General features: G+C 40.1%; 1 protein-coding gene across 1 annotated transcript; it reads left to right on the forward strand.

Moving 5' to 3' along the window:
• The first annotated feature begins 3,365 nt into the window (after nucleotides 1–3,365).
• On the forward strand, nucleotides 3,366–18,077 carry LOC127680177 (arylacetamide deacetylase-like 4 family member 1). Its single transcript, XM_052175741.1, has 4 exons — nucleotides 3,366–3,533; nucleotides 11,336–11,552; nucleotides 12,887–12,950; nucleotides 17,303–18,077. Exons 1-4 carry the CDS (start codon nucleotides 3,366–3,368, stop codon nucleotides 18,075–18,077), a joined length of 1,224 nt encoding a protein of 407 aa, XP_052031701.1.
• The last annotated feature ends 8,289 nt before the right edge of the window (nucleotides 18,078–26,366 follow it).

Consider the following 26,366-nt stretch of genomic DNA (forward strand, 5'->3'; position numbering starts at 1 on the left):
AAATAAATTCTCACACCTATTGTCACTTGATCTTCGACAAAGGAGCCAAAAACATCCAGTGGAAAAAAGATGGCCTTTTCAACAAATGGTGCTGGTTCAATTGGAGGTCAGCATGCAAAAGAATGAGAATTGATCCATTCTTATCTCCATGTACTAAACTTCACTCCAAGCAGATCAAGGACCTCCATGTAAAACCAGACACACTGAAACTAATAGAAAAGAAACTGGGGAAGACCCTTGAGGACATGGGCACAGGGCAAAAGTTCCTGAACAGATCACCAATAGCTTATGCTCTAAGATCAAGAATTGACAAATGGACCTCATAAAATTACAAAGTTTCTGTAAGGCAAAGGACACTGTTAAAAGGACAAAATGGCAACCATCAAATTGGGAAAGGATATTCACCAACCCTACATCTGATAGAGAGCTAATATCCAATATATACAAAGAACTCAAGAAGTTAGACCCCAGGGAACCAAATAACCCTATTAGAAATGGGGTACAGATGTAAACAAAGAATTTTCACGTGAAGAAATTGGGATGGCTGAGAGGCACCTTAAGAAGTGCTCCACAGAGAGAGCTGTGGAAGGAGAGAAGCCCCGCGGCCATACTCGCTGCCTGCCTGGACAGTAAGGGGGCACTAGGTACTGTATCACCCTGAGCTTTAGATCTCTGGTGGTGCAAACCACCAGGGGTCTGCCTGCACTCAGGAACTGAGCACATAGGAGGTTTGTCTGCCAGCCTGCCGGGAGTGGGGCCTGTGTCCTTCCCAGAGAGCTGTGGAAGGAGAGAAGCCCCGCGGCCTTACTCCCTGCCTGCCTGGACAGAAAAGGGGCACTAGGTACTGTATCACTCTGAGCTTTAGATCTCTGGTGGTGCAAACCTCCAGAGGTCTGCCTTCACTCAGGAACTGAGCACATAGGCGGTTCATCTGCAAGCCAGTCCATCACGGGACCTGTGTCCTATGTGAGAATCAACAGAGGGAGTGACCCCCACCACACCATCTTCGCTCCATAATAGAGTAGACAGAGAACACCTGGTTGACCTTGACAACATAAGTATAACATTGCTTGAGGCAAGACTGAGAAGGGCTCCAAAGGCACAAAAGAGGAAAGCAGCATATCAGTAATCTGTGCCAGAAGAAACCTAGTCATCCAGTGTTGCAGAGATAACCTTAAAGATCCACAGTAGGTTGAAGCACCAGCCAGTGACAATAAGACCATCTAACTCCTGGGAGAACTAGATGGCTAAAGGCAAATGTAGGAACGTTACTAATAGAAACCAAGGCATTATGGCAGCATCTGAACCCAATTCTCCAACAATAGCAAGTCCTGGATACCCCAACACACCAGAAAAACAAGATTTGGATTTAAAATCACTGGTCATGATGCTGGTACAGGAACACATAAAGGACATAATTAAAGAAATTCAGGAGAAAATGGATCAAAAATTAGAAGCCCTTACAAGGGAAACACAAAAATCATTGAAAGAAATTCAGGAGAATATAAAAGCCAATAAGGAGGAAACGCAAAAATCACTTAAAGAAATACAGGAGAACTTTGATGAACAGGCAGAAATCATGAAAGCGGAAACACAAAAATCTTAAACACAAACAAGCAAATGACTGAACTGAGCAAAAACTTCCAGGATCTAAAAACAGAAGTAGCAACAACTAAGAAAGCACAAAGGGAGACAACGTTGGAGATAGAAAACCTTGGGAAGAAATCAGGGACCATAGACACAAATATCAACAACAGAATACAAGAGATAGAAGAAAGAATCTCAGATGCCGAAGATACCATAGAAACCATGGACTCAACAGTTAAAGAAAATGCAAAATGCAAAAAGCTTGTAACCCAAAACATCCAGGAAATACAGGACACAATGAGAAAGCCAAGTCTAAGGATTATAGGCATTGATGAGAGTGAAGATTTACAACTTAAAGGGCCAGCAAACATCTTCAACAAAATTATGGAAGAAAACTTCCCTAACCTAAAGAGAGAGATGCCCATGAATATACAAGAAGCCTACAGAACTCCAAACAGACTGGACCAGAACAGAACTACCTCCTGTCACATAATAATCAAAACCCAAAATGTACTAAACAAAGAAAGAATACTTAGGGCAGTAAGAGAAAAAGGGCAAGTAACATATAAAGGAAGACCTATCAGAATTACACCAGATTTCGCACCAGAGACCATGAAAGCTAGAAGATCCTGGGCGGAGCTCATGCGGACTCTAAGTGAACACAAATGCCAGCCGAGACTACTATACCCAGCGAAACTCTCAATTACTATAGATGGAGAAACCAAGATATTCCATGACAAAACCAAATTTACACAATATCTTTCTACAAACCCAGCCCTACAAAGGATAAGAGGGAGAAAACACCATTACAACGAGGGAACCTATACTCTGGAAAAAGCAGGATATTAAGCTTCTTTCATCAAACCTAAAGAAGATAACCACACATGTATAAAATTAAAATAAAAAATGATAGGAAGCAATAACCACTACTCCTTAATATCTCTTAATGTCAATGGACTCAATTCCCCAATAAAAAGACATAGACTAACAGACTGGTTACGTAAACAGGACCCTACATTTTGCTACAGACAGGAAACACACCTCAGTGTCAAAGACAAAAACAACCTTAGAGTAAAAGGCTGGAAGACAATTCTACAAGCATCTCGCAAAATTAGCTTATCCAGTGTTTAGGATGACATGTTCAGATTAGCATGGGCTTAGACTTCCAAATATGTGAATGTGGGACATAAGGTTGGGGTGAGTCCAAGAAGAAATTGTGAAACTCATTTCTGTTATTAAGCAAATAAAGATACTGAGTAGAGAGGAAAGGTGAGGCTGGGGTAGAATGGGTTATTCTAGATACTGCACAATGCTCTTCCTCATTGTGGTTCACCACCTCTCTAATCTCTGATTTCATACCTGAGAGGAGAGTCTCAGAGTACCTTACACGACTTCTGCAATTTTCCTCCAGATCCAAGGGACTTATTTGACTGTCACTTGGCATCACTTTCCAGGCAACCCCTTCTCCAAAACCAGTCATCTCCTAACCAGGTTGGTGACTCCCTGGGGTGGTGTGATGACAGACTATTCTGCCCTGGGGGACATTGTACGAGGGCTCCACTGCTGCTAGCATGCCACGAGTCTCTCTGAGCTGGGGTTTGCTGCAATCAGTCCACATGGGGATGCTTCCAGTATTTGGATGGGTTTGAAAAGGGGTGTGGTTAGGCCATGTGCTTCTTTGCAGGTTAAAAGGCACCTGGATTTGTGTGAGAGAGGTCCCATGAAGCCATCCCAGCGTACAGGTTTTCCTCACCTCCCTCTGAAGGAATACGAAGGCCATGCTTTACCTGGTGGGGTTTCTCCTCACTATCATATGTCTCTTGGTCCTGGGAGTCAATGTGTGGGTTCTCATAGACCACCTCCTGACTACTGGTGTGCCTCCTTCCATCCAACACCCTGTGAAGTTTCGGATTCTACACTACTGCTTTCATCTGATAACCACATGGGTAAATTTTGTTTCTTAATAATCATGTCCTGCCAGTGTAGACTGAACTTCAGCCCAAGGAAAGCATTTTGCAAAGATTTACATAGACTAAAGGCCCATGTGTGCGGGTCAGTAGTGACATGCCAGGCGAGGTGCTGAGGGCATCTTAAGGACAACATGAGCTGTGTGTACCCTCTCGTTTCCTTTACTTCGTGCAAGAAGCAGTAGCAGGGAAGAAACTGGGAAGTTGGTTTCTAATGAGAAACAGTCGGAGTCCCTTACAAATGCCAGAAATTGGATGGGGAAAGTGAAATCTTTGGTGACTCTGGCTGGATTGAGTAAATCCTTACCAGGTTGGTTAAAATACTTTTGAATCCTCATTAGTAAAATAAGAACCTTCAGTTAGATTATGTGATCTCAGTCTTCTGAGGTGTGTGATAGTATTTGGTTGTTCATCAGTTTGGAATGGTTAGGGATAACCATTGTGAGTTAGAGTCCTGGGATTTTAATATCTCTCAGGCAAAGGTTGCTGCCAGTGAAAAAAGTTATAGAGTTGGACAGAAGAAAAATCTTATCCTGTCTTAAATTAAACTCTGGATTGCAAAAAACTAGACAAAAGAAAAATTAACTTGAAACCAATTTGATATATTAATAGCTTTATATGTACTGAGGTGGGGAGTAGGAGCTATATGCAAACTATTAAGAAGTGATTAACCTAAGTGCTTAGAAGATCTTTAAAATCAAACTATAGATGTGGCTCAGTATGTAATCCTCTTGAAGGAGACCTGAGTTCAGTTCCCAGCACCCACATAATGGCTAATGACAATCTTTAATTCAAATTCTGGGGAGATCTGATGCTCTCTCCTGGACTGCATGGGAACCAGGTACACACCTGGTGCAATAATCTCTGTAGGCAAATCTTCATTCACATAAAATAAAAATAAATATATTTTTAAAAGATTTATTTATTTATTATATGTAAGTACACAGTACCTGTCTCAGACACACCAGAAGAGGGCAGAAGATCTCATTACAGATGGTTGTGAGCCACAACGTGATTGCTGGGATTTGAACTCAGGACCTTTGGAAGAGCAGTCAGTGCTCTTAACCACTGAGCCATCTCTCCAGACCAAATAATTTTTAACTTAAAAAGACAGATGAAGAATGTTAATCTTAAAAAGGCAAAGGAGTTTAGGATTTAACAGTGGCAAAAAAAAAATCAATAGTTTATTGAGGGGTACTCTGGCAGGTTTTTTTTTTATTAGATATTTTCTTTATTTACATTTCAAATGTTATTCTCTTTCCTTGTTTCCCCTCCTGAAAACTTCCTATCCCATCTGCCCTCCTACTGCTCAACAGTCCTCCCACTCCAGCTTCCCTGTCCTGGCTTTCCCCTACACTGGGACATCAAGCATTCACAGGACCAAAGACATCTCCTCTCATTGATGTCCAACAAGGCCATCCTCTGCTACATATATGGCTAGAGCCATGGGTCCCTCCATGTGTACTCCTTGGTTTGTGGTTTACTCCCTGGGAGTTCTGGGTGTACTGGTTGGTTCATATTGCTGTTTCTCCTATGGGGCTGCAAACTTTTTCAGATCCTTGGGTCCCTTCTCTAGCTCCTCCATTGGGGATCCTGTGCTCAGTCCATTGGTTGACTGTGAGCATTCACTTCTGTATTTGTCAGGCACTGGCAAAGCCTCTCAGGAGATAGCTATATCAGGCTCCTGTCAGCAAGTACATGTTGGCATCCACATTAATGCCTGAGTTTGGTAACTGTATATGGGATGGATGCCCAGGGAGGCAGTCTCAAAATGGCCTTTTCTTCAGTCTCTGCTCCACACATTGTCTCTGTATCTCTGCCCATTAGTATTTTGATCCCCCCACTAAGAAGGACCAAAGTATCCACACTTTGGTTTTCCTTCTTCTTGAGCTTCATGTGGTTTGTGAATTATATCTTGTATATTTCGAGTGCATGCCATGTATGTTCTTTTGTGATTGTGTTACCTCACTCAGGATGGTATTTTCTAGTTCAATCCATTTACCAAAGAATTTCATGAATTCATTGCTTTTAATAGCTGAGTAGTGCTCCATTGTGTAAATGTACCACATTATCTGTATCCATTCCTCTGTTGAGGAACAACTGGGTTCTTTCAAGCTTCTATTATAAATAAGGCTGCTAATATGAACACAGTAGAGCATGTGTCCTTATTACATGCTATAGCATCTTCTGGGTATATGCCTAGGAATGGTATAGCTGGGTCCTCAGGTAGTACTATGTCCAAATCTCTAATGAATCACCAAACTGATTTCCAGAGTGTTTGTACCAGCTTGCAATCCCACCATCAATAGAGGAGTGTTGCTTTTTCTTCACATCATCACCAGCATCTGCTGTCTCCTGAGCTTTTGAGCTTAGCCATTCTTACTGGTGTGAGGTAGAATCTCAGGGTTGTTTTGATTTTCATTTACCTGATGATGAATGGTGTTGAACATTTCTTTAGGTGCTTCTCAGCCATTCATTATTTCGCAGTTGAGAATTCTTTCTTTAGATCCATACCCCATTTTTAATAGGGTTAGTTCATTCTCTGGAATCTAACTTTTTGAGTTCTTTGTATATATTGGATATTAGCCATCTATAAGGTATAGGATTGGTAAAGATCTTTTCCCAATTTGTTGGTTGCCATTTTCTCCTATAAACAGTGTCCTTTGCCTTACAGAAGCTTTGCAATTTTATGAGTTCCCATTACTGATCTTAGAGCATAAACTATTGGTTTTCTGTCCAGGAAATTTTCCCCTGTGCCCATGTGCTCATGGCCCTTCCCCCACTTTCTTTTCCACTAGTTTCAGTGTATCTGGTTTTATGTGGAGATCCTTGATTACTTGGATTTGAGCTTTGTACAAGGAGATAAGAATGCATACATTTGCATTATTCTACATCCTGACAGCTAGGTGAACCAGCACCATTTGTTGGCTGAAAATGCTGTCTTTTTTTCCACTGGATGGTTTTAGCTTCTTTGTCAAAGTTTAAGTGCCCATAGGTGTGTGGGTTCATTTCTGGCTTCTATTTCATTGATCTACCTGAATGTCACCATATCAACACCATGCAGTTTTTAGTCACAATTGCTCTGTAGTACATCTTGAGGTCAGGAATGGTGATTTTGCCAGAAGTTCTTTTATTGTTGAGAACAGTTTTCACTATCCTGGGTTTTTTGTTATTCCAAATGAATTTGGAAATTGCTCTTTCTAACTCCATGAAGAATTGAGTTGGAAATTTTATGGTGAATGCATTGAATCTGTAGATTGCTTTTGGCAAGATGGCCATATTTACTATATTAATCCTACCAATCCATAAGCATGGGAGATCTTTCCATCTTCTGAAGTGTTCTTCAATTTCTTTCTTCAGAGACTTGAATTTCTTGTTATACAGATCTTTCACTTGCTTAGTTAGAGACACTCCAATTTTCACTTGCTTACAGTTATAGCAAGGTACTTAATGTTATTTGTGACTACTGTGAAGTGTATTGTTTCCCTAATTTCATTCTCAGTTTGTTTATCTCTTGAATAGAGGAAGGCCACTGGTTTGTTTGAGTTAATTTTATATCCAGCCTCTTTGCTGAAGTTGTTTGTCTGGTTTAGGAGTTCTCTGGTAGAAATTTTGGGGTCACTTAAGTATAGTATCTTATCATCTGCAAATAGTGACATTATGCCTTCTTCCTTTCCAAGTTTTATCCATTTGAACTCCTTTTTGTTTCTAATTACTCTGGCTTGGACTTATAGTACTATATTGAACAGGTAGGAAGAGGGTGGATACCCTTGTCTAGCTCCTGGTTTTAATGGGATTGCTTCAAGTTTCTCTCCATTTAGTTTGATATTGGCTACTGGTTTGCTGTATATTGCTTTTACTATGTTATACTAGGTATGGGCCTTGAATTCCTGATCTTTCCAAGACTTTTATTATGAAGAGGTGTTAGATTTTGTCAAATGCTTTCTCAGTATCTAATGAAATGATCATTTGGGTTTTTTTCTTCGAGTTTTTTTTTTTATTTAGTGAATTACATTGATGGATTTCTGTATATTGAACCATCCCTGCATACCTAGGATGAAGCCTACTTGATCATGATGGATGATCATTTTGATGTGTTCTTGGATTCAGTTTGTGAGAATTTTGTTGAGTGTTTTTGCATTGATATTTATAAGGGAAATGGGTCTGAAGTTCTTTTTCTTTGTTGAGTCTTTGTGTGGTTTAGGTATGAGAGTAATTGTGGATTCATAGGATGAATTGGGTAGTGTTCCTTCCATTTTTAATTTGTGGAATAGTATTGGTATTAGGTCTTTGAAGGTCTGATAGAACTCTGTACTAAATCATCTGGTGTTGGGCATTTTTTGGTTGGAAGACTATTAATGACTGCTTCTATTTCTTTAGGGGTTATAGGACTGTCTAAATCATTTATCTAATCCTGATTTAACTTTGGTCCCTGGTATCTGTCTAGAAACTTATCCATTTCACCCATATTTTCCAGTTTTGTTGAGTGTAGAATATTGTAATTGGATCTGATATTTTTTGTATTTCCTCAGTTTCTGTTGTTATGTCTCTCTTTTCATTTCTGATTTTGTTGGTTTGAATACTGTCTCTGTGACCTCTCGTTAGTCTGGCTAAGGATTTATCAATCTTGTTGATTTTCTCAAAGAACCAGCTGCTGTTTTGGTTCATTCTTTGTGTAGTTCTTTTTGTTTCTGCTTGGTTGATTTCAGCCCCGAGTTTGATTATTTCCTGCTATCTACTCGTCTTGGGTGTATTTGCTTCTTTTTGTTCTAGAGCCTTCAGTTGTGCTGTCAAGCTGCTAGTGTATTCTCTTTCCAGTTTCTTTTTGGAGGTACTCAGAGCTATGAGTTGTGTGGTTTTGGTATCAGTGTAACTGTGGCTTCTTAGAACGAGGTGGGTAATGTTCCTTCCGTTTCTATTTGGTGGAATAGTTTGAAGAGTATGGGTGTTAAGTTTTCTTTGAAGGTCTAATAGAATTCCACACTAAAACCATCTGGTCCTGTGCTTTTTTTTTTTTTTTTTTTGGTTGGAAGGCTTTCTATGACCCTTTCTATTTCTTTAGGGGTTATGGGTCTGTTTAGATGATCTATTTGATCCTGATTTAATTTTGGTGTTTGGTATATGTCTAAGAAATTGTCCATTTCCTCCAGATTCTCCAGTTGTGTTGAGTACAGGCTTTTGTAGTAGGATCTGATGATTTTTTTTGAATTTCCTCAGTTTCTGTTGTTATATGTCCTTTTTCATTTCTAATTTTGTCAATTTGGATACTGTCTCGGTGCCCTTTGGTTAGTCTGGCTAAGGGTTTATCTATCTTGTTGATTTTTTCAAAGAACCAGCTCCTGGTTTTGTTGCTTTTTTGTATGGTTCTCTTAGTTTCTACTTGATTGATTTCAGACGAGTTTGATGATTTCCTGTCTTCTCCTCCTCCTGGGTGAATTAGCTTCTTTTTGTTCCAGGGCTTTCAGTTGTGCTGTTAAGCTTCTAGTGTATGCTCTCTCCAATTTCTTTTTGGAGGCACTCAAAGCTCTGAGTTTTCCTTTTAGTGCTTTCATTGTGTCCCATAAATTTGGGTATGTTGTATCTTTATTTTCCTTAAATTCTAAAACGTCTTTGATTTCTTTCTTTATTTCTTCCTTGACCAAGGTATCATTGAGTAGAGTATTGTTCAGTTTCCATTTGTATGTGAGCTTTCTGTTGTTTTTGTTGTTTTGAAGACCACTTTTACTCCATAGTGATCTGACAGGAGGCATGGGATTATTTCAATCTTCTTATATTTGTTGAGGTCTGTCATGTGGTCGATTTAGGAGAAGGTACTATGAGGTGCTGAGAAAAAGGTATATTCTTTTGCTTTAGGATAGAATGTTCTATATATATCTGTTAAATCTAATTGGTCCAAAGCTTCAATTAGTTTCATTGTGTCCCTGTTTAGTTTCTGTTTTCCTGATCGGTCCATTGAGGAGAGTGGGGTGTTGAAGTCACCCAAAATTATTGTGTTAGGTGCAATGTGTGCTTTGAGCTTTAGTAAAGTTTCTTTTATGAATGAGGGTGCCCTTGCATTTGGCGCATAGATGTTCAGAATTGAAAGTTCTTCTTGGTGGATTTTTCCTTTGACCAGCAAGAAGTGTCATTCCGTGTCTCTTTTGATGACTTTAGGTTGAAAGTCAATTTTATCTGATATTAGAATGGCTACTCCAGCTTGTTTCCTGAGACCATTGACTTGTAAAATTGTCTTCCAGACTTTTACTCTAAGGTAGTTTTTGTCTTTGACACTGATGTATGTTTCCTGTATGTAGCAAAATCTAGGGTCCTGTTTTCTTATCCAGTCTGGTTTGCCCCTTCAGGGAGTGATGAGGGTGGGTTCTGCCAGGACCTTTTCCAAGTACTGAACACTCTGCTGGGCAGGCGATCCCCCAACTGGGTTGGTGCACACATGGCCAGCTTAGACCCAAGTGATGTTTGCCTCAGGCTAAGTCTGCTAGCTGGCTTTGTCTGTTAGAGCACTCTGGAGTCCTGTAGCCAAGATGGTGGCACATGTGCCCTCTGCAAGTGTCGGGACAGTCTGCTGGGTAAACAACATCCTGACTGGGTTGGCACACAGATGGCCCATGGAGCAGCCCAGGGCCTGGGTGCAGGCCAATGCCTGTCAGGCTTAGACCCCTGCAATGTTAGCCTCGGGCTATGTCTTTTAACTGGCTTTGTCTGTTAGAGCTCTCTGGCATCCTGTAGTCAAAATGGCGGTGCACGCCCCCTGCCAGTGCCAGACAGTCTGCTGGATAAACAATGTCCTGGCTGGGTTGGCACACAGATGGCCCACCGAGCTGCCCAGGGCCTGGGTACAGGTCAACTACTGTCAGTCTTAGACCCAAGCGATGTTAACTTTGGACTATGTCTGCATACCTGGTGCTGTCAGATCTCTCTGGCATCCGGGAGCCAAGATGGTGGAGAGCCTCTCCAAACTGGCTGGCAGGAGGCAGAGGTTTAATGTAACCTCAGGTTTATTGATGACATCTTCCCCATTAGCTGCCTTCTTCACATTTGGAGAGTATCATGTTGTCACTCTCCAAGGACATGGTTGATGCTCAAGAAACAAATGAAAGTCAGCCAGCTTTTGAAGAGTTTATTTTGTGCTTATTTCTAAAATGTACTCCTTTAATTCCATTTAGGCAAGCCTGAAACAGGTGACAGTGGCTCCCTGTTTCATGGTTGAGGGAACTGCAAGAAAGGGTATAACCAATTTCCCTTAAGTGCAAAGTTTGGGTAAGTGGTGTGGGCTGGAAGTAAATATTATAACTGAAAGTCTGTGCAGAGAGAGCTCAAGTCCATGGCATGTTCTACAATAAGCTTTAACTTTGCTGTCAACTCTGAAGAGGAGACTATTCAGAGTCTTGTGGACCTAGGGCCAGAAAGATTGGCTTCCCTCACATTCTTTGAAGGAATGGGTAAAGGATAAATAAAGGCTCCACTGTTCTTTGCAAATTGGATACAGCATGGTGAAGATGAGCTAAGACTGACATATAACCAAGTTCTTGGGCAATAGGTCTTTTCTACAAAGACTGCCAGAAAATGGCTCTTCTTTCTTTACTGTTCAAAGCTCCCATGCCCTAGATCTTCATGAACAGATCTGGATATCCAAGCACCTTGGAAGCAACCAGTTGTACTGCATTCAAGTGAAAGCTTTGTGCAGAGCCCACAGTTCAGAAGGGCAGCTACAAGGGCAGCATGTGAAGAGTAAAAAGGATAGAGGCATCTTGAAATTCTCCAATGTTCTCTCTTTTCTACAGGGAAATATACTTGAGAAGATGAACATTTGCTCCATGCCCCAATTTTTCCGCTTTGTACAAGACAGCTTTGTGTCAAAGGAGAACCTCGGTGTGTTTGTGAAGGACATGCATTTTGGCACAATCCCTGTAAGGCTCTTTCATCCCAAGGCACCCTCCTCCAAACCCCGAAAAGGCATCATCTTCCTCCATGGAGGAGGAGCAGTGATTGGTAGCTTGGGTAAGAAACATCCCTGTACAGAGGAGGACCTTACAACCTCCACAACTCAACCCACTTTCCATGATGGTATCTTGGGAGGGAGTCAAAGCAAGCAACCATTGGAGTCATAGGCAGGTGTATCACTGTGAGTTTGAAGCCAGCCAGGTCTACAAAGGCAGTGCAGACATGACTCTGTTACACAGAGGAACACTATCAAAAAAAATGTATCCACAAACAAACAAACAGAACAGATAAAAGAGTGCAGGAGAAACCTGTGTGCTGTATTTATCTATCTGTGGATTCCTAGAGTCCAGATAACTAGACTCAGTTCCTGTCCTCATTGGCCTGCCAGTGAAAGTAGGAGGCTGGACCTTACAGAACACAAATGGGAGGGTATATGGTTTCAGATTAGACAATGTGGGCATAGAATAGGGAGTGACTCAGAGTCACAGCACCTCAGTGTTTCTAATCAGTTAGTCTCTTCAATTAAATGAGATTTGAGGACCAAGGAATGGGAGGAGTCAATGCTACATAGCTGGAGATCTGGGTGAAGTCAGTAAGGCCTGGACTACAAAACAAGGGACTCGAGAAAGTCAGCCTCTAGGATAAAGAATATTATACTTCAAAACAAGACTAAGGAAGAGAGGGTTCACAGCTCAGGAGTGTTCACTTCTCTTACAGAGGACCATAGTTTAGTTCCCAGTGAGTACATCCAGAACCTCACAGCTGCTTGTAACTCCAGCTTCAGGAGACCTGAAATCCTCTACTGACCTCCACACTCCTGAGGTCCACATATACTCTGTATACACACATACACATAATTAAAAAATAAACTCCTTAAAATAGACTAGGGCAAAAATTCCACAAGGAACAAAGAATTCATATGAAAACAGGAAATAACTGGGCTGAGTCCCTTGTACAAACACAATGTAGGAGCTTATCTAAATATTTTTAGTGTTTATATAATTATAATGGTTTGCATATGGTAATTTTTACACAACTATATGATGTACTTTGAGCATACCCCCTCTGTATACCACTATATTCTGTCTTCTCGCCTCCCGTTAGGCAATTTTTCTTCTAATTTTATATATACATATATGATTTTACAAATCTGTATAAAACCTGGCTCCACAAAAGGGAGAAAATGGATAACATCTACTTTTCTGAGACTGACTTAATGGAGGTAGATATCTGACTTTCCCCTGGTGTGATTACCTGGGTGTTGTCAGGAAAGGTAAGATGAGGAACAGAGACATCAGTCCATGTTCACCTTATCAGCTACTTTCCTGATACTGGCTGGGGATTTCTAGGCCCTCCTCATGCAGAACACTAAGCCTGGCCTTCTCTTTCAGACTGTTACCACAACGTGTGTACCTTCCTGGCTCGAGAGACAGACTCAGTGTTGGTGTCAGTGGGGTGAGTAGTTTCAGATGGTGGGTGGCTTATCCACAGATCAGGGGAAAATACAAGACCTATTTTCTTACTAGAAATACGTCCTAGATGTCTTTGTCCCTAGAGGAACTCTCACATATGGACTTATCAACATGCAAATGAAAAAAGGGCTTCATCATTCGGTGAGTGAGTGGCCTATCCATGGTGAAAATTAGTTACCCTCATTCACTGTTTAAAATGCTATTACAAATACCAAAGAAGTAGCCTAAAGGAGGAAAAAGTTACTTTGATTCCAAGTTCCAGAATCTTCATTCAGTCTATGGTCAATTTGCTCCACTGCTATTGTATAGGGTGGAATGTTCTCAAAGTAAAGGGGCTTTAATACATCAAATGTGGCTATCATTGTAGCCAGAAAGCAATGAGAAAAGGGGCCAGAGACAAGGTGCCATTCAAAGACACACCCTGAGATGTCTATATCTTACAATGAGTCCCACATTCTAATAATGCTATCAAATTATAAATCAATGAATGAATTATCCCACCAGTGATGTCGGACTTCTACATTCCAGTTATATCTTAATTATTTGGACCATATCCAGGGAACAAGTTACTAACATAGACCTTTTGAGAGAGACTTTATATCTACACAACATCCCATCCCTGTATATCCAAGACTGATGGTCAACTCAAAATGTAAAATACATCTATTGCAAACGTCTCCAAGTTCAATAGTCCCAGTCTTTTTTTTTTCTTTTTATTAGATAAATTCTTTATTTACAATTCAAATGTTGTCCCCTTTCCTGGTCCGCCCCCCTCCTCCCTTAAATCCCCTAATCCATCCCCGTTCCTCCTGCTCACCAATCCACCCACTCCCACTTCCCTGTCCTGGCATTCCCCTATACTGAGACATTTAGCTTTCTCATGTCCATGGGCTCCTCCTCCCTTTGATGTCTCAGTCTTGTTCAGAGATTCAATTCCAGTCTTCTTCAACTTCGCCAATTCTCAGCTGTGAATTGCCGCATAAATTAAAACAGCAAATTCCATTCTTCCAGTATACAATGGCACAGGGCAAACAGCCTCACTTACAGAAAAAGACTTGGTGTTATAGAGGGAAAAGCTAGGTTCAAGAAAGACAAACACATACAAGGGCAAATTGTGTCTTATAGTTCCCTGCCCTTATCAGGGTACATGGTAGAATGGTTTAACTTTCAAAAAATTGGGCTGTCATACTTCTATATCTCTGATCACTAAAGTCTGCTTGGCCCCCATTTTAGCCTTCCTCAGATCTTTGCCTGTGCTGTTCTTCATTATATTATTCAAATTCTCAGCATCTTCTGTTTCCTCAGGTCTCTATTGGAGCATAGCCTTTACCTCACAGGTTTACACATTCCTTCTCATGGGCATGGTGCATGACCCCAACTGTCTTATACTTTACTTGGTCTTCAATGCTCACCTTTGGGCCTGGATGGAAGTTTCCACAACTAAGTGACTTCATTTCACATGCTTACATGTTCAGCATCATGTGGATAATGCCTACCTTGCCACCAGCTGTAATGCGAGCTGGGCTCCATTATACCATGTCCATGTTGGACTTTGAGTCTGGGCAACTACCCATGGAAATAAGTCCCAAGAAGGCAATTTTCTAGGTAGACTATTGCAAATCGAGTACCCTGGGAGTACTATATTTCAAGCAAAAGTTCTACCAAGTTTGCAGTTTTATCCTGGAGTCTGTCATGGATGAGGTCTGTCCAATAGCTAAGATTTCCTGACGGATTCTTTCCTTCTATCCCAGTACAAAGCATTTAATATTTATATTAGTTTATGTATTTATTTATCTAAAGATTTTAATTTATGTGTCTGTCTGTGAGTACATGCACACCTGCAATTGGGGGTGTGCAAAAAGTTCAGAAGAGGCCATCAGATCCCTTGGGACTATAGGCATTTCAAGATACCCACTGTTGGTGTTGGGGTCCTCATGATTGAGCAGCAAGTACTCTTACTAAGCTAGCTCTCTAGTCATTCGATTTGTTTTTAAAGGTGCTAAACTCTTTATCAACTGTATCTTCTGTTTCTACAAATTTTCTGGCAAACTATAGATTTTCTTTTTGTTCTATTTTTTGCTTAGGTATCATCAGCTAAGTGGGCTGGCAAGATGGCCCAGTGAGTAAAAGTGCTTACTTCCAAACAAGAACCTGTTTTGATAATTATTACAAACTGAAATCAAATTATGAAGCCACCAGTAATTGAACCATTAATAATACTGGGAACTTTATGGTATTGAAATCTCTCAATAACTGGATAAACCACCTGGGCACTATGATTTGAACAAAGAAGTCTTTTAAAGGGATCCTGTGATATTGGGAAATATTACATAATCATAGAACCACAAGGATATGCCAAGATAAGGAGATCTTAACAGGATAAGATTAAGGAAAATATGTTCAAAATTAACAGCTTAATAACTTCTATGTGAAGTCAAATTAGTCAAAATGAATAGAATTTCTTCCAGGTCTATAGAGATGTCTCAGTGGTTAAGAGCATGTACCACTTTTTCAGCTATCCCAGTTCATTTCCTAGCACTCTCAACTATCTGTATTTTAGATCTAGGGTATCTGGAATACAATGCATTATCTGTCCCCCTGAGTCTTATGTGTACATGTACACAAACATGTAATTACTGTTCCAAGTAAAAAGTAAAGATTTTATAAATAAACAGACTCAATGACATAATGTAAACAAGACTAATGTGATACATTCTTTCGACCACTTCTTTCTGAGGAGGCATGGAGGATTATGAGAGGGCAGTAAAGGGTGGATGGAAATCTTAATAAAGGCTATGGGCATTGCTGGACAGTGATTCTGCAGGTACTCATTACAGTGCTAAATAATTACTGTCCTAGCTTGCTTTCTGTCTCTGTGATAAAGCATTCTGATCAAGAGCAACGTAGGCAGGGTTGTCAGGAGTGGGATTCGAACCCACGCCTCCAGGGGAGACTGGAACCTGAATGCAGTGCCTTAGACTGCTCGGTGATTAACTCCTATATTTTGACTCCCCTTTTACCTGTATTCAAAACATCCCTTTTATAATTTTGGATTTAACTTCACTCTTATAATATGATTTTAAGTTTGCTAAAACAAAACAAACACAGTGGTTCAAATTCTATTTTATTTAAGATTGGAGAGTAGAAAGACAAAATAATCTGAATGTGGTAATTAACATACACCCTGTAGGAAAATAAAAATGACTAGCATTCCTAGTCAAAGATTATAGCTAAATGTCAACTGTGATATTACTGAAATATTTCAAAGACTATCCAAAATACATTAGGAGTATTTTTATATCTTATATAAATCAACTTTAGAAAATGTGTCTTTTCCAAAAATGGCTACTATTAGTGACATTTAGATAATTAATTGTTTCTTATTTCTGTGGTTTGTTTGGTTGCTTGGTTGTTCGGTTGGTTTGGTTTGGGATTTTTGTTTGTGTTGCTGTCCTACATGCTAAATTGGCCTTTGGAATAAAGGATTTTACTCACTATAAAAAAAAAGAGCAACTTAAGGAGAAAAGGGTTTGTTTGGCTTTCACTTTCAGGTCACAGGCAGGGCAGGAATTCTAGCAAAAACTTGGAACAAAACCATAGGGGAATACTACTTACAGGCTTGCTCATGGCCTCATACTTAGCAGTCTTTATGGTACAGGCAAGAACCAGGAGCTTTGATCTCTCAAGGGCCTTCAGTGAGCAGTGCCTGAGAGAGATGCTTGAGATATGCTGGGCATAAGGAGAGCTTTCTCTCCTCCTCCCTCCCCCTCTCCTTTCTATTCCTTCTTTCTACTCCTCCCTTTTTTCACTTTACCTTCCGGTCCCTCTCTCATCCTTTCCTCCCCCTCTCTTTTCCTCCACTCCCTTCCCACTCATCCCTTCCCATCCCCTCTCTTCTCATTTTCCCCTCTATGGATTAAAGCAAATACACCTTTATTTCACTGTGCTTCCCTCCACCTCTGCTTACGGGAACAGTGGGACCCGACAAACTTCCTGTTGCCTCTTTTCTGTCATGACAGTTTTTCTACCTTCATGATTTTGGTTGTGAACCTAACAGTCCTTGTTCTATTCCAATGCAAACAGTTTCCAACTTGTATGGTACACCCACAATATCTGATCAAAACATGGCCTTGAATAGAGAATTTCCACCACTCAGATTTTTGGCAGCTTCTTCGAAGTCAAGTAGGGGAAAATAGGAATGACCGTCTTCAATTGCTAGGGTCATGCAGAAAATTAAATCAAGTAGACTCTCAAATGAGTAGAGGATGCAATCCAAAAAGCCTCTGTAATTCCTGCCCACACACTGATGTGCTGTCCTCTGTCTTCCTCCTGTAGGTACCGAAAGCTTCCTTATTACCACCATCCTTCTCTTTACTATGATTGCCTGAATGCCTCCATTCACTTCCTGAAGTCCTCGAAAGCCTATGGGGTAGACCCCTCCCGTGTCGTGATCTGTGGAGACAGCGTTGGAGGTGCGGCTGCACTTGTTGTTACTCAGACCTTGTTGGGTAGAACAGATATCCCCAAGATCCGGGCTCAGGTCCTGATTTATCCAATTCTCCAGGCATTTTATTTCCAGTCTCCATCACATCTGACAAACATAAATTTCCCATTACTCACCAAAGATTTCTTGATGACCTGTGTTTGTAAATGTCTGGCCATTGATTGCTCCTGGAAAGATGCCATGTTGTCTGGTGCCTCTATATCCCCAAGTGACTGGAAGAAGTATGAGAAATGGCTAAGCCCTGACAACATCCCTAAAAGGTTCAGGACTGAATACCAGCCACCGAAGTTACCTGTACCTTTTAATGAGGCTGCTTATCTAGAAACCAAACATGCAATGAATGTAAACATTTCTCCCCTCTTAGCGGATGACAAAATCATTGCTCAGCTTCCTGAGGCATTCATAGTGAGCCTTCATTGGGACATTATCCGTGATGATGCCTTGCTCTATAAGAAGCGCTTGGAAGACCAGGGGGTTCCTGTGACCTGGCACCATGTGGAAGATGGTTTTCATGGATGCATATTGTTCTTTAATAACACATTTTTCTCATTCCCCTGTTCCTTGAACATATTGAATGCTGTAGCCAGTTATATAAAGGACTTATGAATGACTATGACTCAGTAGCAGAGCAACAGGGACTCACTCTAATTCATAAGCAGGAAAGAAAGATGAAACTTAAAATAAAGAAATAAAATATAGGAGATATGACCGCATCCTTGGTGCCTTGAATGAGAATGGCCAAAAATAATTCTAGCCTGAGGGCATGGGTGAGTCTTAATTTTTAACCCTTTCTTTTATTATTTTAATATACAAAATAGTGGATTTTGTTACATGTTTTATACACAACTATTCCAAACGTTGCTCTTCTTTGATGCACATACCATATCTTATCTAATGCCCCTAAGTCCCCTAAATTCATCCTCAGATTTTCTCTTATTTTCAACACACACACACACACACACACACACACACACACACACACACACACACCAGAGATTGGCCTGGTATTTGCTCTGTAGACCAGGCTGGCCTCAAACTTACAGAATTCTGTCTTTCTCTGCCTTCAGGTGTGTGTCACCATGCCCAGTAAATCATTAATTCCCTAATGGTTTTTACTAAGGTAGGATAGACTCCCCATGTAGTTTTGATTTGTACTTTCCTGATAACCAAAAATATTGATTTGTTTTCTAATATTTATTAGACACTTAAGATTTTTGCAAAAATATTGTTTGATTTATTTTCCCATTTGTTGATTGGGTGATTTGGATTTTTGCAATTAATCTTTGGATTTCTATGTATTCTTGCTTTTAATCCCCTGTTGAGTATATAGTGGATAATGCTATGTTGTCTGTGATTGTGCACACTGCCTAGTGACTGTTGATTGGTTCCTGTGCTGCTTGAAGTTTTCAAGTTTGTGCAATCCCACTTGGCAGATCTTGCTGTTGCTCCCCCATGATACTGGAGTCCTTCTCAAAGGCTGTAGCTGTGCCTATATCTTGTGTTTTCTCTATGTTTGCTCAAGCAGTTTTGAAGCTGCAGGTATGAAAGCCTTTGACCCATACTGAACAGATAATTGTTTAGGAAGAGAAAAGTTTGGAGGAAGGAAGTTTCTTTCTTTGACATGTGACTGTCCAACTTCCCAACTTCCATTCACTGAAGTGGCTGGGTGTTTTGCACCTTAGTGGAAAATCAAGTGGGTTGATTTGGGATTCTCTATGGTGATTTTTTTTTGTTTGTTTGCTTGCTTGCTTGTTTACTTGGTTTGTTCAGACAAGAAGCTTTATCTGTAGCCCTCTCTGGCTTGTCACTATGTAGTCAAGACTGACTTCAAACTTACAGTAGTTCTGCCTCAGTTCCCTGGTACTAAGATTGCATACAGATCTGCATCTCTACACTCAGCTTGGTTTTTCAAGTAGGAATGATTTAACTTCTTTTCAATTTATCTGTTTTCCCTCTCTTCCTTTTAGTGCTCTCATTAAGACTTCAAGCAGCACATTGAACAGAATGGAGGGAGTGGGCATACTTCCACCATCCCTGGTTTAAAAAGAAATGCATTCAGTTTTTCCCAAGGAAGTATAGTACTAGCTGTAGCTTTACCACATGTAGACTTTATTGTGTTGAAGCCTACTCTTGGAGTTTATAATTTTGTTTTAGGGATTTAATCATGAGTGAATGAATGGTAGACATTGTCAAAGACCTTCTTTGTATCTATTGAGGGGATCATGTGATTTCTGCCCTCACTCTTTTAAAAATGTATTTCTGAAATATTTATTCTTAATGTGCTAGGATCTCCATGTCTACTTATGTGCTGTGATACTTTAGTTGAATGACATGTGTTTAACCATCCTTGCACTTCTGGGATGAAACCAACTTGATCCTTATCGGGTCACTTTTTATTTGTTAACTCAGTTTGCAAATATTTTGTGAAGTTTTACAAACATGGTCACTGGGGAAATTTTTCTATTGTATTCTGGTTTTGTTTTGTGTTTATCTAGTTTGCACATGAGGAGAATATTATAGAGAATGTTTGACACTGATCCTTTTCTTTCTGTTTAATAGAGCAGTTTGAGGAACACTAGTTTTTGATCTGCTCCAAAACACCATTGTTTGTTAACTGGAGGAATGCTGGTGATCTGTATGTAGAAGAATGTAAATATATCCATATTTATCACCCTGCATAAAGCTCAAGTCAAAGTGGATCAAGAACCTCAACATAAAACCAGGCAAACTGAATCTAGTAGAGGAGAAAGTGGGTAATAGCCTTGAATGCAATGGCAAAGGAGAAAATTTCTTGAACAGAACACCAAATGGCTCAGGCTCTAATATCAACAATAGATAATTGGGACCTCTTGAAACTGAAAAGGCTTCTGTAAAGCAAAGAACACTGTCAATAGGACAACACAGCAGCCTACATATTGGGAAAAGATCATTACTAACCCTACATCTGACAGAGGGCTAATATATCCAAAATATATAAAGAACTCAAGAAGATAGACTTCAACAAACAAAATAACCCAAATAAACACTGGGGTACAGAGGTAAACAGAGAAATCTCAATAGAGGAATCTAGAATGGCCAAGAAGCAGATGCAGATACTTATATCCAACCATTCCCCTGAAGTTGGGGAAGACTTCGGGGAAGGATTGAAGGAGCTGAAGGGGATAGCAACCTTAGGAAGAATAATAGCATTAACTAAGCCAGACCTTCAGCACTCCCAGAGACTAACCACTAAACAGAGGGCATACATGGGCTGGTCCATGGCCCACAGCACATATGAAGTAGAAGACTGCTGTGTCTGGCCTCAGTGGTAGATGATGTGTCTTATCCTATAAAGACTTGATGCCCCAGGGAAGGGGGATGGTTAGGATGGATGAGGAGTGAGGGAGTGAGGGGGTGGATGTGTGGGTGGGGGAGCAATCTCTCAGAGCCAAAGTGGAGAAGGATTGGGTGAAGAAATCTTGAGAGGAGGGACTAGTAAATGGAGCCAACATTTGGAATGTAAATAAATAAAATAATTTAATAATAATAAAAAAGAAATGTTCAATATCCTTAGCTATCAGGGAAATGCAAGTCAAAACAATCCTGCAGGGGGGCTGGAGAGATGGCTCAGCAGGTAAGAGCACCGACTGCTCTTCCAAAGGTCATGAGTTCAAATCCCAGCACCCATATGGTGGCTCACAACCATCCGTAAGGAGATCTGGCGCCCTCTTCCGGTGTCTGAAAACAGCTACAGTGTACTTACATATAATAAATAAATAAATCTTAAAAAAAAAAAACAAAAAACAATCCTGAAATTCCACCTTACACCAATCAGAATGGCTAAGATCAATAACTCAAGTGGCAGCACATACTGGCAAGAATGTGGAGAAAGGGGAATGCATCTCCATTGCCGGTGGGATTGCAAACTGGTACAACCACTTGGAAATCAATTTTCTGATTCCTCAGAAAATTAGAAATAGTTCTACTTAAAGACCCAGCTATACTGCTCCTGGGCATATACCCAAAAGATTCTCTACCATACCACAAGGACATGTGTTCCACTATATTCACATCAGCTTTATTTGTAATAGAACTGTAAACAACTGTACACAACCCAAATATTTCTTTGATTTATTCTTTATCTTCCCTTCCCTTCACATCAAATCTCCTAGGATTTTGATTTTTTATTTCCATCTAGTTGTTTTGGTTTTTCCCATTCTTATTTTTCTAAGAACCTTTCTTCCTTTTATGAAATGTGTTGTTTTATGTATTTTTGTGATTATTACTACCATTTTCTTCCTGTATGTGTGATATTCTTTTAAGTATATTTTGGTAATGTTGACTTAGCAGTGGTGAGTGGTTAATTTGTGTTTGTGTTTCGTACTCTTCTATTACTAATGTGACCATATGGAGACAGTGTTTGTGGTTGGCAGTTGAGTTTTTTAATTAGAGCTTAAAATGCGCCATGCCAGGGTTTGCTGACTTTTAGGGCTTCTGATGAGACGTCTCTTATTATCCTGATGATTTTGGTTTCCTAACCCAGGTGGCAGCTTTTCTCTCAGCCGCAATACTGTTTCTGTAGTGAATATTTTAAAGACATTTTAAAGATAATATGAGATGTTCTCTGTTCATCATGTCTTCTTGGAATTTTAATTGCCTCTTGTGCTGGAATAACTACTACTTTCCCTAGCTTTGAGGTGTTTCTGTTAAATTTTTATCAGATGGGCATTTATGCCTTTGATTTTTATCTCAGCTTCTTCTACCTATAAATTGTCAGGCTTTATCTCTTGATAACATCCCAGGGTTCTTGAAGTTTGTGGTTATGCTTGTTTAAATTTTCTAGATGAATGCCATGTTTTATTGGCCTTAACTTCTTTCCTTGCTGTTCTTCCCTCTGTGTGATCTGGTTTCTAGAGGGCAGTTATCACTGTTTGTAGTTTGATTTGCTGAGGTTTTCACTCCCAACATACATTTTTCCAACCTCAACTTTCTTGCTGAAGTTCTCAGACAGAGGGTTGAAATTCTCAGAGAAATTGATGACTTCCTTATCTAGATCTTGAATTCACTTCCTCATGCTATCGGTCTGTTTATATAATCACTGGCATCCTTGATCTTTCTTACAGTTAGATTTCTGTTTACTTCTATACTGTGTCAACCACTTATATACATTAGGAATTGTTCTTCGGAGATTTGCTGTGCTTTGGGAAATTGTGTTACTACTTTCCCACTTTTCTTGATTCTTTGAAGCAATTTTTTAAAATCTGTTGGAGGAGCTAAATCTTCCAGTTTGGTCTGATCAGCAGCATTCTCTTGAAGCCTCAATTCTAAGTCAACCACTCAAGAGTACAGAAAAAAAGTCACTGTAATACCACCACCATCAAATTAGACATAGAAATAGACTTAAAACTAATTAAATCCAACTACTATGACACAAATGACTGTAGACATGTAAATAGGATCTTATTAACTGTGGAATTTAAGAAATTAATTGCAATTAAAAAGTAATAAATGAATTAAAGGCAAGGAGAAGGGACAGAGGGAACACCAAGAGAATAGAGAAAAAGCATAAATCAGCAAAAATTTTAAAATGGAAAGAAAAAGAAGAAAGAATAAGGATGGTAGGAATAAGGAGAGGCAAAAAAATCAAGAGATTAAACAGTTGATTGCACAATAAAGAAGAATGCAGCTGGGTGTGATGGCACTTGCCTTTAGCCCCAGTGCTTGGGAGCTAGAGGCAAGTGGATCTCTGTGAGTTCAAGGCCAGCCTGTTACACAGAGAAATCCTATCTCAAAGAAGAAAGAAAAGAGAAAAATGTATAAGTATACCTAAATGCAATGAGAATAAAATATTTTAGAGGGTTTTTAAAAAGTAAAATACTAAAATTATAGTAAAAAGCTAAAAGTACAAACATCAAGGGCAAAAGAAAGGAAAAAAAAAGGATGTCAGAAGGTAGTGGAGTAACTTATTTCTGGGTCCTTTAATATCTGAGCCTGCCAGGGGAAGAAATCTTTTGGTTTTTTGTATTTTTCTGGCTAGTACTCAGAGCCTCAGTTCATCAATAATTGCCTGGAGCTCCCCTTTTGTGATCAAGGAATCAATATTATTCACATATAGGCTAGGAACTTGGGACCTAGCATATTCTTACTCATTCCAAATATTCCTATTTGTGCATCCTACAATGGTCAAGGGTGGCCCATGTCAAGGTCAAGGGTGGTTCTTGCATGTATTGAGAGTAGGATAAGCATATCAAACAACACAGTGTATAATAGAGGACACATCTCAGTCATTTTAGATCCTTCCCAGAAGTGAATCCTACAGGAAGGAGAGGGTTGATACTGCCCTGATTAACCTGAACTTCAGAGTTCTTAAATTTGTTGGTTATAAACTCTTTGTCACAGAGAGGTATTAATAGACTGAATGAGCAGCCTATTGATCACATACTTGTATATCAGTCCCTGAAGTTATTCTAAATGACAGAATTTGTGCCTCAATATAGAGGGTAAAGTCACCCACTGCACCACCATAGCCTAAGCCTCTAGCTGCTGAATTTTCTCAGCATCTTCAGCCTTCTTTTTCTTCAAGACTGTATCATGTGGTGATCCCACACCCAGAGAATCCACAGCCTTCCTCATTTGTAATTATCTTGTTTTTTAAGCCACCAAAGTAAAAGTTTCAAATAGGCCCCATTTCAAGATGTTGTAAGTATGTATCCCTGAGAGATATGGGGAATGTCAAAATGGACTTTTCTAATGTCATGTGGGAGGCAGTGTCATGTGGCACTATTTCTGAAAAGACTACTTACCCCAGATAAAGAGCAAATATCAAAGCAAGAATATCACCGAAGTCCAACTTGGTGATTCAATACATATATTACAGTAATATGGCTAAGGAGTCATTTTTAGGAATAGAAATGACTTAAGGACAGCTGTACCATAGAGATCATAGCCCAGCATGGGAGAAAGCTCACAAAAATTGTAATTTTGGAGTACATTGCATAACTTGAAGGTAGTTTAGCAGGTTGTATGTATGCTCTTGTGACCCCAGTTCTCTGCAGTTCCTACTGGCCTGCCAACCCTCTAGCCCCCACAGGCCATCTCTCTGGCAGAGGTCCCGAATAACTCTCACTTCCAAGATATGCCCCACACACCCCACAATCTGCCACCTCAGCACCTATTACCTGGTAGAATCAAGACTCTTAAGGCTTAATTAATCAATCAGAATTATATATCAATAAAATCACAATTTGCAAGATGCCAATTGATACTGATAAAAACTTTATCCCAACATTTTTAACCTTGTAAAAACATAGCTACTTGTGGCTGGTAAATACCACATAAATACACGTCTGAAGCCATCTTGGTTCTTCCTCCTTATTCATTCTCTCTCTCTCTCTCTCTCTCTCTCTCTCTCTCTCTCTCTCTCTCTCTCTCTCTCTCTCCCTCTGCCTCTCTTAGCTCTGTCCCTCTTTTCTTTGTCCAGTCATAGACCTCTTCTACACTAATGTTCAGAGAAAATCCTGTGACACATATGGACACAGGGGAAATTTTCCTGAACAGAACACCAATGGCTTATGATCTAAGATCAACAACAATAGACAAATGGGGCCTCATAAAATTGCAAAGCTTCTGTAAGGCAAAGAACATTACCAATAGGACAAAACACCAACCAACAGATTGGAAAAAGATCTTTACCATCTCTACATTCAATAGAGGGCTGATATCCAATATATATAAAAAACTCAAGAAGTTAGACTCCAAAGAACCCAAATTACCCTATTCAAAAATGGGGAACAGAGTTAAACAGAATTATCAACTAAAGAAATTCAAATGGCAGAGAAGCACCTAAAGAAATGTTCAACATCCATAGTCATCAAGTAAATGCAAATCAAAATGACCCTGAGATTCCACCTCACTTCAGTCAGAATGGCTAAGATCAAAAACTCAGGTGACACTAGATTCTGGGAAGGATGTGGAGAAAGGGGAACTCTCCTCCATTACTGGTGGGATTGCAAGCTGGTACAACCACTGGAAATCAGTCTGGCAGTTCCTCCGAAAACTGGACACAGTACTACCTGAGCACCCAGCTATACCATTCCTGGGCATATACACAGAAGATGCTCCAACATGTAATCAGGACACCTGCTCCACTATGTTCATAGCAGCCATATTTATAATAGAAACCTAGATGGTTTCCAGAAGCTGGAAACCTAGATGTCCCTCAACAGAGGAATGGATACAGAAAATGTGGTACTTTACATAATGAAATACTACTCAGCTCTTATAAACAATGACTTCATGAAATTTTCAGACAAATGGATGTATCTAGAAAATACCATCCTGAGTGAGGTAATTCAGCCATAGAAGAACACACATGGTGTGTACTCACTGATAAGTGGATATTAGGCAAATATCATGGATTACCCATAATACAACTCATGAACTACATGAAACTCAAGAAGAAAGAAGACCAAAGAGTGGATGCTTCAATCCTACTAAGAAAGGTGAACAAAATAATCAAGGGAAATAGAAGGTAGGAAGGACTTTGGAGGAAGAGAAGAGTGAGAGGGGGAAGGAGGAGCAGAATCGGGTATGGGAGGAGATGGAGGAGATGTACAGGTCAGGAAACTGGACATGTGTAGCAATGGGTGGGGGGCATGGTGAATTGCGGGTAGCAACCAGAAATTCCCAAATGCCAGGAAAGCAAGAGCCTGCCAGGACCCCACAGGGACGGCATTTGTTAAAATGCCCCACAAAGGGGAGGGAGAACCTGTCGTGACCATATCTAGAGGTTAGGCATGGTCCCCCAGTTGATGGATGGGGCCACCCACCCATCTCCAAACTTCTAACCCAGAATTGCTCCTGTCTAAAGGAAATACAGAAACAAATAGTGGAACAGAAACAGAAGGAAAGGCCATC

The sequence above is a fragment of the Apodemus sylvaticus genome, chromosome 3 (genome assembly GCF_947179515.1).
Source record: "Apodemus sylvaticus chromosome 3, mApoSyl1.1, whole genome shotgun sequence".
In the NCBI taxonomy this organism is placed as follows: domain Eukaryota; kingdom Metazoa; phylum Chordata; class Mammalia; order Rodentia; family Muridae; genus Apodemus; species Apodemus sylvaticus.

What these genes read in the sequence shown, in the direction of transcription:
- LOC127680177 (XM_052175741.1), top strand. Translation starts at nt 3,366, where the DNA reads ATGCTTTACCTGGTGGGGTTTCTCCTCACTATCATATGTCTCTTGGTC. An exon ending in TTCATCTGATAACCACATGG is followed by an intron (nt 3,534 to 11,335) that starts GTAAATTTTGTT and finishes TCTTTTCTACAG; the next exon opens with GGAAATATACTTGAGAAGAT. An exon ending in AGCAGTGATTGGTAGCTTGG is followed by an intron (nt 11,553 to 12,886) that starts GTAAGAAACATC and finishes CTTCTCTTTCAG; the next exon opens with ACTGTTACCACAACGTGTGT.